We start from the raw sequence: 25,588 nt of genomic DNA on the forward strand, positions 1-25,588 counted from the left end.
AGTATCTCCAAATTTGCGGATGACACGAAGTTGGGTGGCAGTGTGAGCTGCGAGGAGGATACTATGAGGCTGCAGAGTGAGTTGGATAGGTTAGGTGAGTGGGCAAATGCATGGCAGATGAAGTATAATGTGGATAAATGTGAGGTTATCCACTTTGGTGGTAAAAACAGAGAGACAGACTATTATCTGAATGGTGACAGATTAGGAAAAGGGGAGGTGCAACGAGACCTGGGTGTCATGGTACATCAGTCATTGAAGGTTGGCCTGCAGGTACAGCAGGCGGTTAAGAAAGCAAATGGCATGTTGGCCTTCATAGCGAGAGGATTTGAGTACAGGGGCAGGGAGGTGTTACTACAGTTGTACAGGGCCTTGGTGAGGCCACACCTGGAGTATTGTGTACAGTTTTGGTCTCCTAACTTAAAGAAGGACATTCTTGCTATTGAGGGAGTGCAGTGAAGGTTCACCAGACTGATTCCCGGGATGGCGGGACTGACATATCAAGAAAGACTGGATCAACTGGGCTTGTATTCACTGGAGTTCAGAAGAATGAGAGGGGATCTCAAAGAAACGTTTAAAATTCTGACGGGTTTAGACAGGTTAGATGCAGGAAGAATGTTCCCAATATTGGGGAAGCCCAGAACCAGGGGTCACAGTCGAAGGATAAGGGGTAAGCCACTTAGGACCAAGGTGAGGAGACACTTCTTCACCCAGAGAGTGGTGAACCTGTGGAATTCTCTACCATAGAAAGTTGTTGAGGCCAATTCACTAAATATATTCAAAAAGGAATTTGATGTAGTCCTTACTACTAGGGGGATCAAGGGGTATGGCGAGAAAGCAGGAATGGGGTACTGAAGTTGCATGTTCAGCCATGAACTCATTGAATGGTGGTGCAGGCCCGAAGGGCCGAATGGCCTACTCCTGCACCTATTTTCTATATTCTATGTTCTACGTGAACAGTGTGGCTCGTCCATCGGAGCTGATCGAGCGTGGTGAATGCCTTGATGCTGGGGATGTTGGCCTGGGAGACAACACTGACGTTAGTGCGTCTATCCTGCCAATGAATTTGCAGAATTTTGCGGAGGCAGCGTTGGGTGTACTTGAGGCGCCTACTGCACATAGTCCATTTCTCTGAAGCATATAGGAGGGCTGGTATCATTATTGTTCTGTAGACCATGAGCTAGGTGCCGGGTTTGAGATCTTGGTCTTCAAACAATCTTTTCCTTTGGTGGCCGAAGGCTGCACTGGCACACTGAAGGCGGTGTTGGACTTCAGCATCGATGTCTGTCCTCGCAAGGTCTTGTCCTGGATCTTGATAATCGGGGAGCAGTACTGTGCGGCAGGGGCAAGTTGGTAGAGAATCTTTGTCTTTGTTTAATGTAAGGCCCAGACTCTTGTACGCTTCAGTGAAGGAATCAATGATGGTTTGGAGTTCGGCCTCCGAGTTTGCACAATCGCAAGCGTCATCTGCATATTGTAATTCAATGACAGAGGTTGGAACAACCTTGGATCAGGACTGGAGGTTGAACAATTTCCTGCTTGCCCTATAGACTAACTCCCTGCAATGGTGGCATAGTGGTTATGTTACTGGAGTAACCCAGAGGCCTGAACTAATGATCTGGAGAAGTGAGTTCATAATCCCACCACGGCAGGTAGGGAATTTAAATTCAGTTAATTAAATAAATCTGGATTTTAAAAAGGTAGTGTCGGTAATGGTGACGATGAAATTACCGTATTGTTGTAAAATCCCATCTAGTTCACTAATATCTTTTAGGGAAAGAAATCTGCCGTCCTTACCCGGTCTGACCTATATGTGACTCCAGACCCACAGCAATATGGTTGACTCTTAACTGCCTTCTAAAATGATCGCACAAGCCACTCTGTTATCAAACCATTACAAAGAAGTATACTAAGAATAAAACCAAACGAACCAGCTGGCATCGAACTAGGCACTAGACATGATTAAGGCAAACCCAGCCCAGTCGATCCAGCAAAGTTCTCCTCACTACCATCTGAGGACTTGTGCTAAAATTGGGAGAGCTGTCCCACAGATGAGTCAAGCAACAGCTTTGACATAGCCATACTCACAGAATCAAAACTTTCAGCCAATGTTCCTGACGCCTCCATCACCATCCCTGGGTATGTCCAGTCCCATCGGCAGGACAGACGCACCAGAGGTGGTGGCACATTGGTGTACAGTCAGTAGGGAATGGCCCTGGGAGTCCTCAACAATGACTGGACCCTATGAAGTCTCCCGTTAAACGGAGGTCTCGTCTGCTGTCTCAATTAATCGTAACTGATCCCATGGCACTATTTCGAAGAAGAGCAGGGGAGTTATCCCTAGTGTCCTGGCCAATATTGATCCTCAATCAACATAACAGAAAACAAATTATCTGGTCATTATCACTTGGCTGTTTTTGGGAGTTTGTTTGTGCGCAAATTGGCTGCTTAATTTCCTACATTACAACAGTGACTACACTCCTAAAATACTTAATTGGCTGTAAAGTGCTTTGAGACGTCCAGTGCTTGTGATATAAATCCAAGTCTTTCTTTCTTCATGGTTTCAGGTCAAGCATAGGCAAGGAAACCTCCAGCTGATTATCATCTACTGCCCTCCCTCAGCTGATGAATCAGTACTCCTCCATTTGGAAGATGCACTGAAGGTAGCAAGGGTGCAAAACGTACTCTGGATGGGGGACTTCAAAGTCCATCACCATGAGTGACTCAGTAGCGCCACTACTGACCAAGTTGGCAGAGTCATCAAGGATCTAGTTGTCAGACTGGAGTTGCGGCAGGTGGTGAGAGAACCAACAAGAGGCAAAAACCTACTTGACCTCATTCTCCCCAACCTACCTGTCGCAAAGGCATCGGTCCATGACAGTATTAATAGTAGTGACCACCGCACAGTCCTTGTGGAAACAAAGTCCCATCTTCACACTGAGGACACTCTCCGTCATTTGTGTGGCACTACTACCATGCTAATTGGGATAGATTCAGAACCGATCTAGCAGCTCAAAACTGGGTATCCATGAGGTGCTGTGGGCCATCAGCAGCAGCAGAGGCCATCTGTATCCTCATGGTCTGGCCTATCCCTCTTTCTACCATTAACATCAAGCCAGGGGATCAAGCCTAATTCAATGAGCAATATTGAAGAGCATGCCAGGAGCAGCACCAAGCATACCTAAAAATGAAGTGCCAACCTGGTGAAGCTATAACACAGGACTACATACATGTTAAACAATGGAAACAACATGCTTCAGACAAAGCTAAACGATCCCACAACCAACGGATCAGATCAAACTCTGCAGTCCTGCCACATCCAGTCGTGAATGGCGGTGGACAGTTAAACAACTAATGGGAGGATGAGACTCCATGAACATCCCCATTCTCAATCATGGCGAAGCGCAGCACGTGAGTGGAAAAGACAAGACTGAAGCGTTCGCAATCATCTTCAGCCAGAATTTCTGATCCATCTCGGCCTTCTCCTGAGTTTCCCACAATCACAGAAGCCAGTCTTCAACCAATTTGATTCACTCCATGTGATATCAAGAAATGGTTGAGTGCACTGGATACAGCAAAGGTGATGAGCCCGGCTGTTGTGTTGAAGACTTGTGCTCCAGAACTAGATGCGCCTCTAGCCGAGCTATTCCAGCACAGCTACAACACTGGCATTTACCCAACAAAGTAGAAAACTGCCCAGGGATGTTGTGTGCACAAAAAGCGGGATAAATCCAATCCGGCCAATTACTGCCCCATCAGTTACTCTCAATCATCAGCTAAGTGATGGAAGGTGTCATCAAAAGTGCCATCAAGCGGCACTAACTCACCAATAACCTGCTCACCGATGCTCAGTTTGGGTTCCATCAGGACCACTCGGCTCCAGACCTCATTATAGCCTTGGTCCAAACATGGAAAAAAAAGAGCTGAATTCCAGAGGTGTGGTGAGAGTGACTGCCCTTGAGATCAAGACAGCTTTTGACCGAGTGTGGCATCAAGGAGCCCTGGTAAAATTGAAGTCAATGGAAATCGCGGGGGGGGCGGCGGCAGGGGAAACTCTCCACTGGCTGGAGCCATACCTAGCACAAAGGAAGATGGTTGTGGTTGTTGGAGATAGGTAAATCATCTCAACCCCTGGACATTGCTGCAGGAGTTCCTCAGGGCAATGTCCTAGGCCCAACTATCTTCAGCTGCTTCATCAATGACCTTTCCTCCATCATAGGTTCAGAAGTGGGGATATTCACTGATGATTGCAGTGTTGAGTTCCATTCGCAACTCCTCATTTAATGAAGCAGTCCATGCCCACATGCAGTAAGACCTGGACAACATTCAGGTCGGGGCTAATGAGTGGCAAGTAACATTCGTGCCACACAAGTGCCAGGCAATGACTTCTCCAACAAGAGAGCATCTAACCACCTACCCTTGATATTCAATGGGATTAATATCACTGAATCCCCCATCATCAACATCCTAGGGCACACCATTGAGCAGAAACTTAACTGAACCAACCACATAAATACTGTGGTTACAAGAGCAGGTCAGAGGCTAGGTATTCTGCGGCAAGTGTCTCACCACCTGAGTCCCCAAAACCTTTCCACCATCTACAATGCACAGATCAGGAATGTGATTGATTATTCTCCACTTGCCTGGATGAGTGCAGCTCCAACAACACTCAAGAAGCTTGACACCATCCAGGACAAAGCAGTCCGCTTGATTGACAACCCATGCACCACCTTAAATATGCATTTCCTCCACCACCGGTGCACCATGTCTGCAGTGTGTACCATCTGCAAGATGTACTGAGTAATCCACCAAGGCTTCTTTGACAGCACCTCCCAAACCCGCGACCTCTGCCACCTAGAACATCGGTGGGTAAAATACAGCCCGCGAGCCATATCTGGTCCGCTAAGTCATTCTATCCGGCCAGCTGGACTGCACAGAAATAGAACGCAAGCTGGAGCTTGAACTGCACTTTTGTCTATCCACTTTCACTTCTCATGGATCAGAGACGGACTGAAACTGCAGCCAAGGAAAAAACATAATAATACTTCATTCAAATTAATAATTTGCAAAAGCGATTCTACCCAGCCAGATCTTAAAAAGATCCATTCCATGATTCTGAGCCCAATGGCGGATGTCCATACCTAGAATGAATTGCACACTGGACTATGCCCTATCCAGCTTAGAGTTGAGTCATGGCTGCTCATCTCTACGAATCTTTTACCAAAGAAAGTGACCGGTGCTTCGTCTTTCCTCTTCTGGTAACCAAGTATGATGGCAGGGGAGTTCTCAACTGGCACCAATTAGAACAGCATTAGTAATCTTTGCAGAGAGACATAAGGATGACTGAGGTGGAAAACTGATGCTGACACGGGCTCTAAAGACGGTACAGTTCTATTTCACAACACTGATTTACAGAGACCAGAAGATACCACAATATTTTCAACTTTTATCTTTGATTCATTTCTAAGCAGTATCAAATTCATGTTGTTTATTTAAGATAGCATCTGACTACTTTCTGAATTTATGTTTATGAAATGTTTATGTTTAAGCAATGTTCTCTCTTTTTTTCATGAGCACTCACTTTAAATTTGGTGCGCGGCCAACTGCTATGCAGCCATGCATGTGCAGTATCTCTTCCAGCGGCAGAAGCTGGGGAGCGGACTGCGCGGTACTAGCGACCGTGAGGCCACGGACCTTGGTGGGATCATTTGTGGGCGGCCCTCAACAGCTCACCAAAACTTGTTAAGTGGCCCTCCAGCCCAAATAATTGCCCATCCCTGACCGAGAAAGTCCAGGGCAACAGGAGCATTGCAACACTACCACTGCCAAGTTCCCTCCAAGTCACACACCATCCTGACTTGGAAATATATCGCCATTCCTTCATCGTCGCTGGGTCAAAATCCTGGAATCCCTTCCTAACAGCACTGTAGGAGTACCTTCACCTCATGCATTCCAGTGGTTGAGGAACACGGCTCACCACCACCTTCTTAAGTGCAATTAGGGATGGGCAATAAATACTGGCCTTGTCAGCGACGCCTACATCTCATGAACGAATAAAAAAAATTATCAAAATAAATTTATAGCACATACTTTGATCATAAAGCTCCGTGGATTGTCAAATCCAATCCATTGATTATCCTTGAATGCATAAGGAACCTGCTGATCTTCAATCAATAGTGTGGTCGCAGTTTTCATAAATGTACAGATCTGTCAATCAAAATCAGTAAGTATTGTTAACACAGAAATATAAGAAATAGGAGCAGTAGTAGGCCATTAGGCCCTTCGAGCCTGCACCGCCATTTAATATGATCATGGCTGATCCTCTATCTCAACACCATTTTCCTGCTTTCTCCCCATACTCCTTGATGCCTTTTGTGTCTAGAAAACTATCTATCTCCTTCTTAAAAATATTCAGTGACTTGGCCTCCACAGCCTTCTGTGGTAGAGAATTCCACAAGTTCACCATTCTGAGTGAAGAAATTTCTCCTCATCTCAATCCTAAATTTCCTACCCTGTATCCTGAGACTTATCCCTTGTTCTAGACGTCCCAGCGAGGGGAAACCTCCTCAACGCACCCAGTCTGTCCAACCCCCTCAGAATTTTATATGTTTCAATGAGATCCCCTCTCATTCTTCTAAACTCTAGTGAATACAGGCCTAGTTGACCCAATCTCTCCTCATACGACAGTCCTGCCATCTCAGGAATCAGTCTGGTGATCCTTTGCTGCACTCCCTCTATAGCAAATATATCCTTTCTTAGGTAAGGAGACCAAAACTGCACACAATACTTCAGGTGTGGTCTCACCAAGGCCCTGTATAATTGTAGTAAGACATCCTTGCTCCTGTACTCAAATCCTCTTGCAATGAAGGCCAACATACCATTTGCCTTCCTAACTGCTTGCTGCACCTGCATGTTTGCTTTCACTGACTGGTGTACAAGGACACCCAGGTCCCTTTGTACATCAACATTTCCCAAGTTATCACCATTTAAATAATACTTTGTCTTTATGTTTTTCCTAACAAAGTGGATAACTTCACATTTATCCATGTTATACTGCATCTGCCACACACTCAACCTATCTAAATCGCTTTGCAGCGTCTTTGCATCCTCCTCACAACTCACAATCCCACCTAGTTTTGTGTCATCAACAAACTTGGAAATATTACATTTGGTTTCCTCATCCAAATCATTTATTTATATATATATATATATATATATATAGTGAATAGCTGGGGCTCAAGCACTGATCCCTGTGGTACCCCACTAGTCACTGCCCGTCATCCCAAAAAAGACCCATTTATTCCTACTCTGTTTCCTGCAGGTTAACCAATTTTCAATCCATGCTAGTATATTACCACCAATCCTATGTGCTTTAATTTTGCACACTAACCTCTTATGTGGGACTTTATCAAAGGCCTTCTGAAAATCCAAATACACTACATCCACTGGTTCTCCCTTATCTATTCTATCAGTTACATCCTCAAAAAACTCCAGTAGGTTTGTCAAACACAATTTTCCTTTCATAAATCCATGTTGACTTTGTCTAATCCCGTTGATATTATCTAAGTGTCCCGTTATCACATCCTTTATAATAGACTCTTGCATTTTCTCTACTATTGATAGGCTAACCGGTCTGTAGTTCCCTGTTTTCTCTCTGCCTCCTTTTTTAAATAGTGGGGTTACATTTGCCACCCTCCAATCTGCAGGAACTGTTCCATAATCTATAGAATTTTGGAAGATGACAACCAATGCATCCACTATTTCCATGGCTACCTCTTTTAGTACTCTGGGATGCAGATTATCAGGCCCTGGGGATTTATCGGCTTTAAGTCCCATTAGTTTCTCCAGCACTATTTTTTTACTAATAATAATGTCCTTTAATTCCTCTTGCTCACTAGATCCTTGGTTCCCTAGCATTTCTGGGATGTTATTTGTGTCCTCTTCTGTGAAGACAGAACCAAAGTAGTTATTTAATTGTTCTGCCATTTCCTTGTTCCCCATTATAAATTCTCCCATTTCTGTCTGTAAAGGACCTAAATTTGTCTTCACTAATCTTTTTTTACATACTTCTGCTCCCAATCCTCAAGCTTGCTACGTTTTCTGGCAACTTTGTATGACTTCTCTTTGGATCGAATACTATCCTTAATTTCTTTTGTTAGCCATAGTTGCGCCACTTTTCCTTCTGTGTTTTTACGCCAGAAAGGGATGTATAACTGCTGCAATTCATGCATTTGTTCCTTAAATGTTAGCCATTGCCTATCCACCGTCATATCTTTTAATGAATCTTCCCAATCTATCAGCCAATTCATTCCTCATACTTTCATAGTTCCCTCTGTTTAGATTTAGGACCCTAGTTTCGGATTGGACGACTTCACTTTCTATCTTAATAGAGAATTCAATCACATTATGGTCACTCTTCCCTAAAGGACCCCGTACAACAAGACTGTTAATTAGTTAATGTCAGACAAATCAATCCTGTTTTCCCATAGCTGCAGTCCAATTTATAATCAGCATTAAGTCAACTCCCATTGTTAATTAATAAAAGATATTTAGCTGTTATGGAAGAAGACTGTTGACATTTTATCAGGAATGAAAGATTCTGTCTAAAATAACAGGTATTACAAAAAACATTTTTGTGGTATTTTTTTAATGCTAACAGTGAGGATTAATCACAAAGGGATGGGAGATTTATCATCTCAGCAGGTCTTTTTTAAGGGCAAAAGGCATAGACTTTTTGAATGATCGTAGCTCTATATGATATAAAAATTATAAATTTTCTGATTGCACACATCTTGTGGAGACCATCATCAGATGAAGAAACCATAGCCTTGCTTCCCATAATGGTCTGACAGTTTATTTTAGAAAATTATCCATATATATAGTGTAGTTAAGGAATTTAAAAAAAGATCATGCATTGCTTATTATAACATGCATTACCCTTTGGGTGTCAGCTTGGCTCCGTTGCTGATGCTCTGCGCCCAGAGTCAGCAGGCTGTGCGTTCCATGCCAGGACTTCAGCACATAATGAAGGCTGAAATTCTCGTGCATTATAGAGAGAACGTCCTGTTGTTGGAAGTGCTGCCCTTTAATGAGATGTTAAACTAAATTTCCATCTGTCTGTTCTGCTGGTAAAGATCATGTGGCAAAGTTTGTAATAGAGCTGGGAGTTACCATCATAACATGGCCTGATATTCCTGTGAACATCATCACTGAAACTGATTAACTGGGCATTCAGGTCATTGCTTTTTGTGGGATCTTGCTATATGCTGAATGCCTGCTGTGATTGTTCACTGTATATGATGCATATTGAGATGTGTTTGAGAGCTGTTAGAAGGTGCTATAAAAGCCTGGAATTTCCCTGAAAGTACATCTGATCTCCGACCATAGCTTTGGTAGAAGATTTACAGACATCCTGGACAAACAGCATAAATAGCGATTGTGCCATCACGTCGGAGATTTCATTGAAATTATGGTGGGAGGCCAGGGAACCACCAAGGAAATTCTACCCTTATATTTTTGAACAACTTAAACCTGATCATTTTTTTTTTAAGATAAACTTCAGAGAATTTATCATGTGATAAACTAGTAACATTTTCAGCAAAATTACCTCATAGTAGGCCAAGAATCCAGCCTCCCTGGTTAATTGGCCAGCTTGGCCAGGACCAGATACTGGAGCACCAACACCTGTTGCGGCGGAGCTCAGGGTGAAGCTACGTCCATATGTTGCGAATCCAACAATGAGTTTCTCTGCTGGGATACCATTGTCTTTCCAGTATTTTATAGCATAGTCCTGCAAGATAATTTAGCTTGATATCTTTATTGAGCTTTTACAAATGAAAAACCTTTTGATAAAACATATTACAGCTTTAATAAAAAAAGATAAAATATAGATGTCACTGTCTACAAACATACTTACTACATTAAAGTAAATAAATATGCCTTGGTCATTAGAGCCACGATTCAGAGGGCTATTGTGCCCAGTGACATTCTCCCAGGACCCATGAAAATCATATGTCATCACACAGATAAAGTCGAGATACCTGTTTTTAAAAAAAAGTTACTACATGACGCATTACAATTCAAAGTTCTTTTTAATAGTTAATTATAATAGTCATTGTAAGTATTATTGTTGGGCCAGTGGTTCTAATAGTTGAACACTGATTCCCAGCTCCAGGGTTACATTCCATCTTTGATTATTATGACCAGGGTGCAGTTGTGTAGTGGTTATGTTACTGGACTAGTTCAAATCCCACCACGGCAGCTAGGGAATTTAAATTCAGTTAATTAACTAAATCTGGAATTTAAAGAAACTAGTAACAGTAACGATGACCATGAAACTACAGCTTTGTTGTGAAAACCCAACTGATTCACTAATGTCCTTTTCGGGAAGGAAATCTGCTGCTCTGATCTGGTTTGACCTATATGTGACTCCAGATCCACAGCAATGTGGTTGGCTCTTAACTGCCCCTCTGAAATGGCCTAGGAAGCCAATCAGTTGTACCTAACGGCTGCTACAAAGTCAGCACTGTGGGAGTAGCTTCACCACAAGGACTGCAGTGGTTCAAGAAGATGGCACACCACCACCATCTCAAGGGCAGTTAGGGATGGGCAATAAATGCCGGGCTTGCCGGTGATACCCACAAACAATGAGTATGCCACCTCTTGATGACTGAGCTTCTTTATTTCTCAGCCAAGCCACTAGATGGCAGTGCTCATGAGTTGGAGAATAGTACCTCGGGCAAAGCCAACCCCATGCTGCTGAATACAGAGAAGCACCGGGAAACTGCCTAGCAGTTACAGCTGTAGCAGAGGTCTGTGACATTGCAAACTGAGCAGAAAGAATAAAACAGAACCAAAATAATAACAACATATTATTCCTTACAGTGGACAGAATGCTATTTCTATAGCTGCTTTGTGCTAAACTTCATTTAGGGATGTGTTTCTGGTGCTTGTTGCCAGCTAGCCAGGAAGGAAGACTTGGATTTATGTAGCACCTTTCACGACCGATCTTCTCAAAGCACTTTACAATGAAATACTTTTGCAGTGTAGTCACTGTTGTAATTTAGGAACAGTAGTATAGGAAGTATCATTAAACCAGGTCACTTTCTTGAAACCTCAATCGTAAAAATGTTGTACAGTAAAGAGCATCAAAAGAGGAAGGAAGTGAGTTTAAAAAGTCGACTTGCACCTTGATTTGGAGTAAGGAAGAGTTCTATCCCATCATATTCAAAATTAATATTATTTAAAACCATTACCTATTCTTCATAAGGCTAATAAAACTCCTTAAATTGGTTTATTTATTTTATATTAAAATAATCCACAATTAAAGCTTTTTCCTAAACTTTGTCAGTTTTAATCTTTCTGTAAGTCGTACTTACTTTGCAATCTCACCTATCTCATACCCGGCATCAATGGTCTCTTTCCCAGGAGATACTGCAGCAGTAAGCAGGAGTCTGCTGTTCCCAGTAGCCTGTGCCTCTTTACTAAAGGCCTCCAGAATTTCCTACAAAAGATGAATACATTTTGATTTTTAATGATTAACATAATTACTGTAGTCACAGCTCATGTTGATGGTGTACCATTCTTGGGCATTCTGTCTCTCTTAAACTGCTGTCATTGGATATGTCTTGGACTTTTTTGATACGATACTGTGTGTACTTCTGAGATCCTGGTTCAACTAAATATGCTGGGGTCATTTTCAGTGCTTCCTTTTCAGCCATTTTCATGAGGATGTGGCCTTCATTGGCATTGGGGTGCATTATTGGTTTTAGAATCCCTGAAGCTCATTTGCAATTGTCTTGTTGCTCCACAATATCTAAGGGCCCGAATTTGATGGATTCACCGCCCACTGCTGCCGACATTCCTCTTCGGTTCCGCCCAGTGCCACTTTCGATTTGGGCTGGAGCGGGTGGGAGGGGAGAACCACCGGGAACTGCCCGCTGACGTCAACGGACGGTCGAGTGGCGCAAGTGGACTCCTGCCCACCGAGATGCCATATACATGCAGGCGGGAGTCGGCGCCAGAATAGGGGTGGACTGCTGGCCTGTCCCCGATGGTACCTGATTGGGGTCCCCTGAAGATGTGCCGATGGTTTCTTTTCCCGATGATTTTTCTTTGCAGGTCTTCAACCCTCCCTTGGCCCAACTCCATCCTCGGCGGCACTTGGGCGGCAAGCACCTTTGCCGTCGCGATTGGAAGCTCCCGCTGGCTGCCGCCCAGATTGGCAGCGCAAGTCCCTCATTTTCCCTCTGCCGACATTCAAGGGACCTTGTTGATGAAAACCCTGCCTAAAGAACGATCTTGGGCGGCCATTGGCGGTCTTTTGGGCGGCACTTGGGCAGGCAGATGCCTTCATCAAATTCGGGCCCTAAAGCTTTTAGCAGAACTAAAATCCTGTTTATGCAAGACCAAGGTCGATACATTTTTGCTAACTAAGGGAATTAAGGGATATGGGGAAAGTACGGGAAGGTGGAGTTGAGGTAGAAGATCAGCCATGATCTTGTTGAATGGTGGAGTGGGTGCGAAGGGTCAAAAGGCCTACTCCAGCTTCTATTTCTTATGTTATGTAAAAGGAATGATATACAAGAGATTTTGTTGTTGAAATAGATACAACACCGTTTTTCTGTAATATTCCCACAGGATGATACATTAAAGATGAAAGCTGTGGACCATTCACCTTGATCAAGACTGTGAAACGTTGTTTATCTTCAGCTGGACTGTCTCGAGAGGCAGGATACTCCCAGTCGAGGTCAAAACCATCAAATTCGTGATTCCGCAGAAAGGTGACTGCGGAACTGATGAATGTTGCTCGAGTTTGCGGTGTAGCGACCATGCTGGTAAATCTAATCACGGGAATAGATTGGGAATAGAGAGAGAATTAAATTCATAAATCTCCTTTTGACCAGTTTATTTCTGACCAGTACTGTTCCTTTGAACAGTTAACATGCTCATACTAAACTTTACTCTAACAGTTTAATGTCTGCATTTAAAAAAATGAGCACAGAGAAATTTTGTATGAGTATGTTAAAGCTTCATGCAGGAACAGTGCCCCTACATTGTGAGATTTCCGTTATTGTCCCAAAAATTCTTCCTAAATCATTTTCAACTTAAATATGCAAAATTTTGCCTTAGTGAAGTTGTGCAATGGTAGATCTTTTCCTGGGATTTATTTGCCATTCCTATGTTTTGGGGTAATTTCTGGCACAGATTGAAAACCCAAACTCAGATACTCGTGTTCTAACAGCATTGTTGTTGCCAAATTAAGTTAATCTAACGGTTAAGTCATGGCAGGAGAGCTCGGAGACATGTTATGCTCCTCCTGTGCTATGTGGGAAGTCATGGACGCTTCCAATGTCCCTGACAACTACATGTGCGGGAAGTGTATCCGCCTGCAGCACCTAACAGACCGCATTGCAGTACTGGAGCTGCGGGTGGATTTACTCTGGAGCATCCGTGATGCTGAGGATGTCGTGAATAGCATGTTTAGTGAGTTGGCCACACCGCAAGTAAAGGGTACACAGCCAGATAGGGGATGGGTGACCAACAGGGAGAGCAGTGGAAGGAAGGTAGTGCAGGGGTCCCTCTGAAAAACAGATACACCACTTTGGGTACTGTTGAGGGGGATGACTCATCAGGGGAGAGCAACAGCAGCCAAGTTCATGGCACCGTGGGTGGCTCTGCTGCACAGGAGGGCAGGAAAAAGAGTGGGAGAGCTATAGTGCTATTAGGGGATTCTATTATAAGGTGTCTGGACAGACATTTCTGCGGCTGCAATCGAGACTCCAGGATGGTATGTTGCCTTCCTGATGCAAGGGTCAAGGATGTCTCGGAGCGGCTGCAGGACATTTAGAAGGGGGAGGGTGAACAGCCAGTTGTTGTGATGCATATAGGTACCAACGATATAGGTAAAAAAAACAGTATGAGGTCCTACAAGATGAATTTAGGGAGCTAGGAGCTAAATTAAAAATTAGGACCTCAAAAGTAGTAATCTCAGGATTGCTACCAGTGCCACCTGCTAGTCAGAGTAGGAATCGTAGGATAGCTCAGATAAATACGTGGCTTGAGGAGTGGTGCAGAGGGGAGGGATTCAAATTCCTGGGACATTGGAACCGGTTCTGGGGGAGATGGGACCAGTACAAACCGGACGATCTGCACCTGGGCAGGACCGGAACCAATGTCCTAGGGGGTGTGTTTGCTCGTGCTGCTGGGGAGGGATTAAACTAATATGGCAGGGGGTTGGGAACCTATGCAGGGAGATAGAGGGACGTAGAATGGGGGCAGAAGCAAAAGATAGAAAGAAGAAAAATAAAAGTGGAGGGTAGTGAAACCCAAGGCAAAAAGCAAAAAGGACCACATTAGAGCAAAATTCCAAAGGGGCAAAGTGTGTTAAAAAGACAGGCCTGAAGGCTCTATACCTCAATGCGAGGAGTATTCGTAATAAGGTGGACAAATTAACTGCGCAGATAGCAGTTAACGGATATGATGTAATTGGCATCACAGAGATATGACTCCAGGGTGACCAAGGCTGGGAACTCAACATCCATGTGTATTCAACATTCTGGAAGGATAGACAGAAAGGAAATGGAGGTGGGGTGGCGTTGCTGGTTAAAGAGGAAATTAATGCAATAGTATGGAAGGACATTAACTTGGATGATGTGGAATCGGTATGGGTGGAGCTACGGAATACCAAAGGGCAGAAAACGCTAGTGGGAGTTGTGTACAGACCACCAAACAGTAGTAGTGAGGCTGGGGACAGCATCAAACAAGAAATTAGAGATGCGTGCACTAAAGGTACAGCAATTATCATGGGCGACTTTAATCTACATATTGATTGGGCTAACTAAATTGGTAGCAATGCGATGGAGGAGGATTTCCTGGAGTGTATTAGGGATGGTTTTCTAGACCAATATGTCGAAGAACCAACTAGAGGGCTGGCCATCCTAGACTGGGTGATGTGTAATGAGAAAGGACTAATTAGCAATCTTGTTGTGCGAGGCCCCTTGGGGAAGAGTGACCATAATATGGTAGAATTCTTCATTAAGATGGAGAGTGACACAGTTAATTCAGAGACTAGGGTCCTGAACTTAAGAAAAGGTAACTTCGATGGTATGAGACGTGAATTGGCTAGAATAGACTGGCGAATGATACTTAAAGGGTTGACGGTGGATAGGCAATGGCAAACATTTAAAGATCACATGCATGAACTTCAACAATTGTACATCCATGTCTGGATTAAAATAAAACGGGGAAGGTGGCTCAACCGTGGCTAACAAGGGAAATTAAGAATAGTGTTAAATCCAAGGAAGAGGCATATAAATTGGCTAGAAAAAGCAGCAAACCTGAGGACTGGGAGAATTTTATAATACAGCAGAGGAGGACAAAGGGTTTAATTAGGAGGGGGAAATAGAGTATGAGAGGAAGCTTGCTGGGAACATAAAAACTGACTGCAAAAGCTTCTATAGCTATGTGAAAAGAAAAAGATTAGTGAAGACAAACGTAGATCCCTTGCAGTCAGATTCAGGTGAATTTCTAATGGGGAACAAAGAAATGGCGGACCAGTTAAACAAATACTTTGGTCTGTCTTCACGAAGGAAGACACAAAAATCTTCTGGAAATACTAGGGAACCAAGGATTTAGTGAGAAGGAGGAACTGAAGGAAATCCTTAATTGGCGGGAAATTGTGTTAGGGAAATTGATAGGATTGAAGGCCGATAAATCTCCGGAGCCTGGTAGTGTGTATCCCAGAGTACTTAAGGAAGTAGCCCTGGAAATAGTAGATGCATTGGTGATCATTTTACATCAGTCTATCGACTCTGGATCAGTTCCTATGGACAGGAGGGTAGCTAATGTAACACCACTTTTTAAAAAAGGAGGAAGAGAGAAAACAGGTAATTATAGACCGGTTAGCCTGACATCTGTAGTGGGGAAAATGTTGGAATCAATTATTAAAGATGAAATAGCAGCGCATTTGGAAAGCAGTGACTGGATCGGTACAAGTTAGTATGGATTTATGAAAGGGAAATCATGCTTGACAAGTCTTCCAGAATTTTTTGAGTATGTAACTGGTAGAGTGGACAAGGGAGAACCAGTGGATGTGGTGTATTTGGACTTTTGACAAGATCCCACACAAGAGATTGGTGTGCAAAATTAAAGCACAGGGTATTGGGGGTAACGTACTGACGCAGATAGAGAACTGGTTGGCAGACAGGAAGCAGAGAGTCGGGATAAACCGGTCCTTTTCAGAATGGCAGCCAGTGACTAGTGGGGTGCCGCAGGGCTCAGTGCTGGAACCCCAGCTATTTACAATATACATGAATGATTTAGATGAAGGAATTGAGTGTAATATCTCCAAGTTTGCAGATGACACTAAGCTGGGTGGCGGTGTGAGCTGTGAGGAGGACGCTAAGAGGCTGCAGGGTGACTTGGACAAGTTAGGTGAGTGGGCAAACGCATGGCAGATGCAGTTTAATGTGAATAAATGTGAGGTTATCCACTTTGCTTCCAAAAACTCAAAGGCAGAATATTAGCTGAATGGTGGCAGATTAGGAAAAGGGGAGGTGCAATGAGACCTGGGTGTTATGGTACATCAGTCATTGAAAGGTGGCATGCAGGTACAGCAGGCAGTGAAGAAGGCAAATGATATGTTGGCCTTCATAGCTAGGGGATTTGAGTATAGGAGCAGGGAGGTCTTACTGCAGTTGTACAGGGCCTTAGTGAGGCCTCACTTGGAATATTGTGTGCAGTTTTGGTCTCCTAATTTGAGGAAGGACATTCTTGCCATTGAGGGAGTGCAGCGAAGGTTCACCAGACTGATTCCCGGGATGGCAGGACTGACATATGAGAAGAGACTGGATCGACGGGGCTTGTATTCACTGAAGTTTAGAAGGATGAGAGGGGTTCTCATAGAAACATATAAAATTCTGACGGGACTGGACAGGTTAGATGCAGGAAGAATGTTCCCGATGTTGGGGAAGTCCAGAACCAGGGGACATAGTCTAAGGATAAGGGGTAAGCCATTTAGGACTGAGATGAGGAGAAACCTCTTCACTCAGAGAATTGTTAACCTGTGGAATCCCCTATCGCAGAGAGTTGTTGATGCCAGATCTTTAGATATATTCAAGAGGGAGTTACGGCTAAAGGGATCAAGGGGTATGGAGAGAAAGTAGGAAAGGGGTACTGAGGTGAATGATCAGCCATGATCTTATTGAATGGTGGTGCAGGCTCGAAGGGCCGAATGGCCTACTCCTGCACCTATTTTCTATGTTTCTATGTTAAGTGATACAGTGGCTTTGGAGTTGCATTGTTGAATTTCAATTGCGTTCGGTAATAGGCTTCTACTCTCCCATTTTATAGTCATTTGTTTGCTGCTCATGGATGTTGGCGAAGGGAGAAGGGGAATTTATGGCTGTGAGGTGATTTGTAAAGAAGGGTTTTTTTTAAGCAAAATGGTGACAATGTCATGTTGAGTGTACTCTCTGGGATTACAGTAAGATACATCTGTTCAGAAAAAAGAACTCACCTCTAAGTCAGAAGGTTGTTGGTTCAAGTCTCACACTAGAGACTTGTGCACTTAATCTAGGCTGGCACTCCAGTGCCATACTGAAGCAGTACTGCACTGTCGGACAGAATTTTTGATGATACAAGGTTTGTAATTTTTCATCATGCCCCTTAGGATCAAACCTACAAACCTCTCCGTCCTGCAGACGCTAGTAGGAAATCCAAGACTTTGAGTTAAATTCCTGCAAAAATGACCACATTTTTGGGTTGTCTGTCTGACTGGGCAATCGACATTTGTGAACAACTAAATGAGAAATCTAATAGGAAGCCTGGAACTCCTTGAGATAGGTGTGTGTTGCCATAGTTCTGTTTCATAATTGAAAATTGACAATTTCATTTTACTAAATCAACAGGGAAATGCTGACATTGCTATTTCTCAGCTCTCGGCTCATTGAACTTTGGGACTTTTTCTATTTTGAAAAAAGGAAAATATTACCCATTTTACCTGGTGGTACCAAAATTCCAACCTCCAATGGCTAAAAGTGTTTTCAGATTATTATTTCTGTTAAGAGAAAGAATAGAAACCATGAATGTCAATATTGCAGTAAGTTAGGAGCATATTCCATCAACATTTACTTTCTCTAGCCAGATAAATAATACACACCAATTATGTCAGTGATCATTTGGTTGCAGAATTTTAAGTAACTTAACGTGAGAATAATTGTAAAATGGATCTGAAGTTTGTAGCTAACGCAGCTCAGAGAGAATGATATGACTTACTTTGTTTTCAGAGCATTGAATCTCTTGTACATTTGCTCATCGTTCCATTCCAAGGTGGTGAGTTCATTGTTGTTGGTCATGCTGGCAAAGGCATAAATCAGGTGGGTGCACAGGCAGGGGTCAACATTTTCTGGGAAGAATTTGCCACCTTCTGGTCTGTACTGAGACCAGTTTGTGTAGTAACAAACCAGTTTGAAGGAGGAGACTAAAGTGTGAAGAAAATGTTGCAGTTATTTCAAATATTAGACAATAAGGTGGCAAAACTGAAAAAGGATAACACGTGACGCACTTTGTTGAACCCTTGACCCTGATGGGAATAAACATTTGATGGCCTTCTAAGGGTCCTTTCACTTTGTTCTCCCGGAAACTTTTGCATTTATCTTCAAAAATAAATGATTTGCCTGCAGTGCTCCTGCCACAGAGCTATGTGCATTAAAAGGAATTTGGGTTCACACCACACACAATTTTTTGTCAGTTAATATACATTTTCACTGAGGAGAAAAAAGTGAACCCCCTCCCAACCATGAGTAAAGGAACCCAATCAATAGGCAGAAACAGGAAATGTTGCTGGGGCTGAGATTGTGGTCGGAGGCTTCCCACGGGCAATTGCCTCTGACCTGAAACACTTCTATGAATGTACCTGGTGGTCCGGGAGGAGCCTGCGATTTCGCTGGGGAGACCTTCTCTTCCCGCGTTGCATAGCGCGCTCCCATCCTCCAGGTTCCCACGCAGAAGAAGCAGTCACGTGTGACTGCTCAACTAATAAGGTGGTTACCCCATTCCACAGCTTTCCCATTAATAGCAATGAGAACTCCATATCTATGAGTTGTCATTGCTATTAATGAGAAAGAAAAAACAAACACATGAAACACATAGAATAAAAAATAAAAAATAGACCTCACATAATTAAAGTTAATATCTTATAGGAAAAAAAAATTCTGAGTTTTTAAAACGTTTTTTTAATTATGGTTAAAAATGAATGTAACGTAGTGAGCAGGGTTTTTTTTAACAATAAAATGTATTTTTAAAATTTAATTTAATTATATTTGTGTATGTTTTTAAACACTTATGCCTGTAAAAGTAAGTTCTTGAGGTGCAAGAATTTTGAGGATATTTGCTGGGCTAGATGTGGGTAAATTCCACAATCTTGCCCAAGCAAATGTCCTTGCTCCTGAGATGTGAATCATCTGTCAAACTCCAGCTTGACAGATCGGAAGAGCTGGTTTTCAGCGCATGTGCATTGTGCGCTGAAAAACGGCTTTTCTGATGTCTTCCTGGGTCCATAGAAACTTCGTATGGACCCGGGGAGTCCGAGATTTCCAAGCCATTAGTATTTTGCATAATGGAGGAGGTGGGATAGTATTTCGATTTAGCCGGCGTTATATATCTCTCCCGATTTTCATTAACTGCAATGTTTAAATCAAATTCAAATTCTCGAACTGCCATGGTGAAATTTGAACCCACTTTCTATTGGATTACTACTCCTGGACCAATGAACTGTATCACTTTATATAAACTATAAATGTGCAATGACTTACCCTGTGATACATGGAGTATGAAGACCAAACTCACTAAAATAAAAATAAATACATATTTTTATTTCATATCACATTTGTAAAATTGTATTAAATACCTGAAGAACTTTTGTGTTGAAGGGATACATTACAATCTAATTCAAAGTAATATTTAATTTGATTATTCTCTGACGTAAAAGTATACTCCAACACCTATGTCTTAAGTCAATTGCTATACTGTATAATCTACTTTCTATGTCTTTGACGTTGAGTTTCTTTTAAGGTGAAGCGACTCCAGGACTTGATCACTTTATGTGGGCTGACAGTTTGTGAAAAATCTAATCGATCTAGACATATGAAGATAATTTGCTGAGTATGTGCTGAGATTGAGAAAACCCATCCTCTCTCAGCACATACTGGACAATCGCAGGGATGATGCCACATAGAATGAGATGTTAAACTGTGCCGTCGTGTGCTGTTCATGTGGATGGAAAGGGTCCCATGACACTATGCAAATAGCATCCACACAAATAGACAGATGGTGAGAAACAGGTGGCCTGCTGATGAAAACTACTGCCCAGTTATGTGGCCGCATTTGCCGTTTCAGTTAGTTTGAAATAAAGAAAATAGGATATAAAATATACAATGCTTACCAGTCAAGAGAAGTGCCTTCCCCATCCTAATGCTTTGAAGCAGTTCTGTCACTGGTTTTGCATAGAGTGGTGCCTTTGATTGTGTGTGTACGACACTTAAAAAAAGGACCTTGGAATAAATCATAAGTAAGTAATTCTCAAGGAAATAATATCTTTGATCAATAAAATCTATTTAATTCAGATGAATACTTGTCAGAATTATTCTGCATTATATGTAAGCCTAAATGTAAAGTAACTTAAGTTCACCTAAACATGCAGCAGCACACCCTTTTATAGTTTGATCCACGTATCATAATAGTTCATTTTTGTATTTTATGGAAATGCGCATTAAGCAGAAGTTCTGTTGAAAGACCTGCTGTGTTACAATGTGTTTTGACTGTTTAGAACAAATGTAACTGTTCAGGAATTTATAAGCCAACATCTCCGTATCCTTAGGAAAGTATATATGCAATTCTTACAATGAAAGTATCTGAGTAAAATGTCCAAAATTGTAACCACAGCAGTGTGGAGAACTGGGTAAGGCTGTCGTGGTCCTGTTGTTCTACAGTGAGAATGGAGATTAATGTGTTGACCTGTACATCAGTCATCCATTTGAAACACATGTGGATAGTGTATTGGCAAATACTGCACATAGCCTGGAAAGAAGCAGAGGAAGAAATGTTGAGGGTGTTGGTGACCACAGCTGTCACAAGCATTGCCGATCTTGTGTTGTAAGTTAGCTGTAGGTGGTCTTGCAGCAGGCAACACATCTCTGCATCTGCTTCCATGCTGATCCTGAGTCTATGGGCACTGTTGTTCCGTGTGTGCCAACCATCAGCATCTCATGCTAACATCAGTACTTTGGGGACCCGATCAGTGACACATAACAGCTCAAGTGGCTCTGCCCCAAGTCCAGTGACCAATGCACCAGGCAGGCTTTGCTGCATCACAGCATGTTGCTCCCAGCAGTAAAGACCCATATTGCCGCATATTTATACTGTAGCATCGGAATTCCTGCCTGTGGCATACAGAGGTGGAAATGATTTCCATTGGCATTGGGAGTGGTGTGAAGAGGGAGGCCTATGCAGTGTATTAGTAACTGGACTCTAGGAACAATTGGGGGAAGTGAATGCTGAGCGATGGAGAGAGAATGCATGTCATTGGGAAGGGGAGGAGTGGGGGTGATGCCATACTCTCTGTGAAAGGCTGAGGAGCAGGAAGGAGTGTACTATCTCCATTTACTTGCTGCATAGGGGATAGAGCACACCTGTGAACTAGAGCTCAATGCAGGTGATGGAGTGGATGTGAGAGCATGAATTTTGAGGTAGCTTTAGTTAAAAATTAATGGGTTACTAAGTATATAAATGCTGATAATTAACTGGAATGCATTATATTTCATGTAAGAATTCACGGTAGGAATTGTCACAAAAACAGGAGTTCCTACCTACAGTGCTTAGTGGCTGTAATCCACCTCTTTAAGCACTAGGACAGACATTGAGGCCAGAGTAGCTCTTTCTGGCCCATTAATGCAGCGTTAGGTAGGAGCGAGACTGAGGAGAGACGGGAAGAACTGCATGGAATTTCAGGGCCTTAGTCCCCTATCCTCTAACTGAAGTTTCGTGTTGACAGGCTCCCAACAGCTGGGAGTCGTATTTTGATACATAGGTCGGGAGGTTCCTCAGAACATGTTTCCGCAGCACTTCCGGCAATGTTACGATGTTGGAGCATGAGCAGCCTTGTGGAAAATCTAGGGTATAATGCATGGAACTAGAGTATAGTGTTTTGTTATGGAACAGGCATATAAGAGCCTCTATAACTACAGTATGGTACGTGATAGAAGCCATGTTGTAAAAGTTGCAGAGATTAAAAGTGTGTGCAAATGCTTCATCTTGATTGCATGAGGACACTTGCCTGAATTTGGTTTTACAGCGACATGAACAGCACATTACGCTGTGGCTGCATCATGTTAATCTACTTTTGCTGTTGTAATGTATTTCCTTCATGGGTTCTTTGCTTAACAATTCACAGCAACACATATTAGGAACCAGTTGGTTTATTAACAAAGGTTTAACAATCACACTACACATTACCAGTTCATCCACTAAGCTCACAATTTTATACCTCATCGAGGATGACCTAGACCCAAAAGCCTGTGAGTATACTCACAGGTAGACATAGAAACATAGAAAAATAGGTGCAGGAGTAGGCCATTCGGCCCTTCGAGTCTGCACCACCATTCAATAAGATCATGGCTGATCATTCACCTCAGTACCCCTTTCCTGCTTTCTCTCCATACCCCTTGATCCCTTTAGCCATAAGGGCCATATCTAACTCCCTCTTGAATATATCCAATGAACTGGCATCAACAACTCTCTGTGGCAGGGAATTCCACAGGTTAACAACTCTCTGAGTGAAGAAGTTTCTCCTCATCTCAGTCCTAAATGGCCTACCTCTTATCCTAAGACTATGTCCCATGGTTCTGGACTTCCCCAACATCGGGAACATTCTTCCCGCATCTAACCTGTCCAGTCCCGTCAGAATCTTGTATGTTTCTATGAGATCCTCTCTCATCCTTCTAAACTCCAGTGAATACAGGCCCAGTCGTTCCAGTCTCTCCTCATATGTCAGTCCTGCCATCCCGGGAATCAGTCTGGCGAACCTTCGTTGCACTCCCTCAATAGCAAGAACGTCCTTCCTCAGATTAGGAGACCAAAACTGAGCACAATATTCCAGGTGAGGCCTCACCAAGGCCCTGTAAAACTGCAGTAAGACCTCCCTGCTCCTATACTCAAATCCCCTAGCTATGAAGGCCAACATACCATTTGCCTTCTTCACTGCCTGCTGTACCTTCATGCCAACTTTCAATGACTGATGTACCATGACACCTAGGTCTCGTTGTACCTCCCCTTTTCCTAATCTGCCGCCATTCAGAAAATATTCTGCCTTCGTATTTTTGCCCCCAAAGTGGATAACCTCACATTTATCCACATTATACTGCATCTGCCATGCATTTGCCCACTCACCTAACCTGTCCAAGTCACCCTGCAGCCTGTTGGCATCCTCCTCAACCACCCAGCTTAGTGTCATGTGCAAACTTGGAGATATTACACGCAATTCCTTCATTGAAATCATTAATGTATATGCATACATTACAGCTAGAATCTGGGTTATTTACTACTGATGTCACTCTGCAGGGTGACTTAGAGCAGGCTGTTCTGAACAGGATTTACTGCCCAATGGAGATACATCTGCACCTTCAGGAACTTTAAAATTCTTGTTAACAAACGGGGTTCTTCTATCAAAAAAATGGAACTTTCATGTGATCCCAAAAGCAATAATAAAAATCCTGAAATCTAATGTAATGAAAAATAACGTAACTTACTCAGTGACTTTGAAGCAGTAGGTGGCCTTATTACTAGGCGTTTATTCAGGTATTTTCCAGACACACGTCACTTTCTGGGTTGTCAGCTTCTTTAGGGTTGTGTCAACTATTTTGAAGTTGTTCACCAGCTTTTCTGAGTTTTACAGATTGGCACGCAGGCCATTGTAAAGTATAGAAGTGGTTAAAATGAATCAGAAGCTTTGACAGTCTGTAAAAATTCAACCTTTTGAGGGGAGTTGGCCTATTGACCCGTTAGAAGAACATTGACAATTTTGTGCCTTTAACATTTGGATTTTTCCTTCAAGCTTTTGTGTACTTTTTTCTCCTTTCAATACGAGCAACCTGATGTTGTGTATAGCTACAGCTTAAGTTCCAAATTCCATGTAATAATTTGTTTTCACATGTCATAATCAGGGTCATTATTGAGTCACTTGTTAAATAGGGGGGATGCCAGATTTTTCGGAGCTGTTAGTCAGTAATTGGATAATTTTGTACATTTTTAGAACTTTTACATTTCAAAGCCATGCATTTGCATAACTTTCCAAGAAAGTTGCTCTTCCATGTTTAATAAAAAAATAAATTGCACATCGTAAAAGATTCATATCAGCTGTTCTTTCTAGGTTTGGTTGGTTTCGGTAGTGCTAGCTTAAAAAGAGACTCAGAACAAATAGTTAGAAGAGTTTGGCGAGATACATACGTCCTATCATCATAGCAGAGCTAAAGCAGTTTATCAATATGCTGTGGTTGAGACTGCACTGCTAAATATTTCCACTGCTTTCTCATATTAATACATAAAATGCGGAAGAAGGAATTAAGTGATAACGGTGCGATTTTCAATTTATTCATGAGATGTGGGCATCGTTGACAAGACCAGCATTAATTGCCCATCCCTAATTACCCTTGAGAAGGTGATGGTGTGGTGCCTTCTTGACAGTGCTGTTAGGGAGGGTGTTCCAGGATTTTGGTTCAGCGACGATGAAGGAATGACGATATATTTCCAAGTCAGGATGGTGTGTGACTTGGTGGGGAATTTGCAGGTGATGGTGTCCCCATGCGTCTGCTGCCCTTGTTCTTCTAGGGGGTAGAGGTTGCGTGTTTGGGAGGTGCAGACGGCACTAATTTGACATGCTGCCGAACTCCTTTCAACAGGTGCAGACATATTGCGCATCCCCAAAAAACAGACAGTGAGAGCTTCTACAGGTATATAAAACGGAAGCGAATAGCTAAAGTAGACTTTGGTCCCTTAGATGATGAGACTGGGAAATTAATAATGGGAAACAGGTTAATGGCAGAGATTTTAAACAAATATTTTGTATCGGTCTTCATAGTAGAAGACACTAAAAGCATCCCAAAAATTAATAATCAAGGGACTATTGTAAAGGGGGGGGGATTTTTACTAGAGAAAAAGTACTAGGCAAACTAATGGGACTAAAGGTGGACAAGTCCCTTGGACCTGATGGCCTGCATCCTAGGGTCTTAAAAGAAGTGGCTGCAGAGATAGTGGGTGCATTGGTTGTAATCTACCAAAATTCCCTGGATTATGGAGAGTTCCCAGCAGATTGGAAAACCGCAAATGTAACGCCCCTATTTAAGAAAGGAGGGAGACAGAAAGCAGGAAACTATAGACCAGTTAGTCTAACATCTGTCATTGGGAAAATGCTGGAGTCCATTATTAAGGAAGTAGTAGCAGGACATTTAGAAAATCATAATACAATCAAGAAGAATCAGCATGGTTTTATGAAGGGGAAATCATGTTTGACAAATTTGCTAGAGTTCTTTGCGGATGT

The 25,588-nt window shown here is 42.7% G+C and overlaps 1 protein-coding gene and 1 long non-coding RNA gene across 3 annotated transcripts in view; one reads left to right on the plus strand and one right to left on the minus strand.

Moving 5' to 3' along the window:
- The window catches only part of LOC139227923 (uncharacterized), a 29,404-nt gene extending 8,861 nt beyond the window's left edge, over window positions 1–20,543 (plus strand). The window contains exons 2-4 of the long non-coding RNA XR_011587486.1: window positions 12,637–12,779; window positions 18,285–18,374; window positions 20,071–20,543. This is a non-coding gene — a long non-coding RNA (uncharacterized lncRNA). The remainder of the gene's footprint in view (window positions 1–12,636; window positions 12,780–18,284; window positions 18,375–20,070) is intronic.
- Window positions 1–25,588, minus strand: part of LOC139227921 (acidic mammalian chitinase-like) — a 66,452-nt gene that overhangs the window by 18,942 nt on the left and 21,922 nt on the right. The window contains exons 2-10 of one of the 2 annotated variants that reach the window (XM_070859069.1): window positions 20,441–20,549; window positions 19,812–19,844; window positions 18,274–18,478; window positions 17,999–18,055; window positions 12,674–12,839; window positions 11,376–11,500; window positions 9,914–10,037; window positions 9,605–9,787; window positions 6,088–6,204 (exon numbers count right to left, since the gene is read on the minus strand). In XM_070859069.1, coding sequence (XP_070715170.1) covers window positions 6,088–6,204; window positions 9,605–9,787; window positions 9,914–10,037; window positions 11,376–11,500; window positions 12,674–12,839; window positions 17,999–18,055; window positions 18,274–18,478; window positions 19,812–19,844; window positions 20,441–20,549 — 1,119 coding nt within the window. The remainder of the gene's footprint in view (window positions 1–6,087; window positions 6,205–9,604; window positions 9,788–9,913; window positions 10,038–11,375; window positions 11,501–12,673; window positions 12,840–17,998; window positions 18,056–18,273; window positions 18,479–19,811; window positions 19,845–20,440; window positions 20,550–25,588) is intronic. The other variant, XM_070859070.1, reaches the window with a different exon arrangement.

This window comes from Pristiophorus japonicus, chromosome 17 (genome assembly GCF_044704955.1).
Source record: "Pristiophorus japonicus isolate sPriJap1 chromosome 17, sPriJap1.hap1, whole genome shotgun sequence".
NCBI classification, from domain to species: Eukaryota; Metazoa; Chordata; class Chondrichthyes; family Pristiophoridae; genus Pristiophorus; species Pristiophorus japonicus.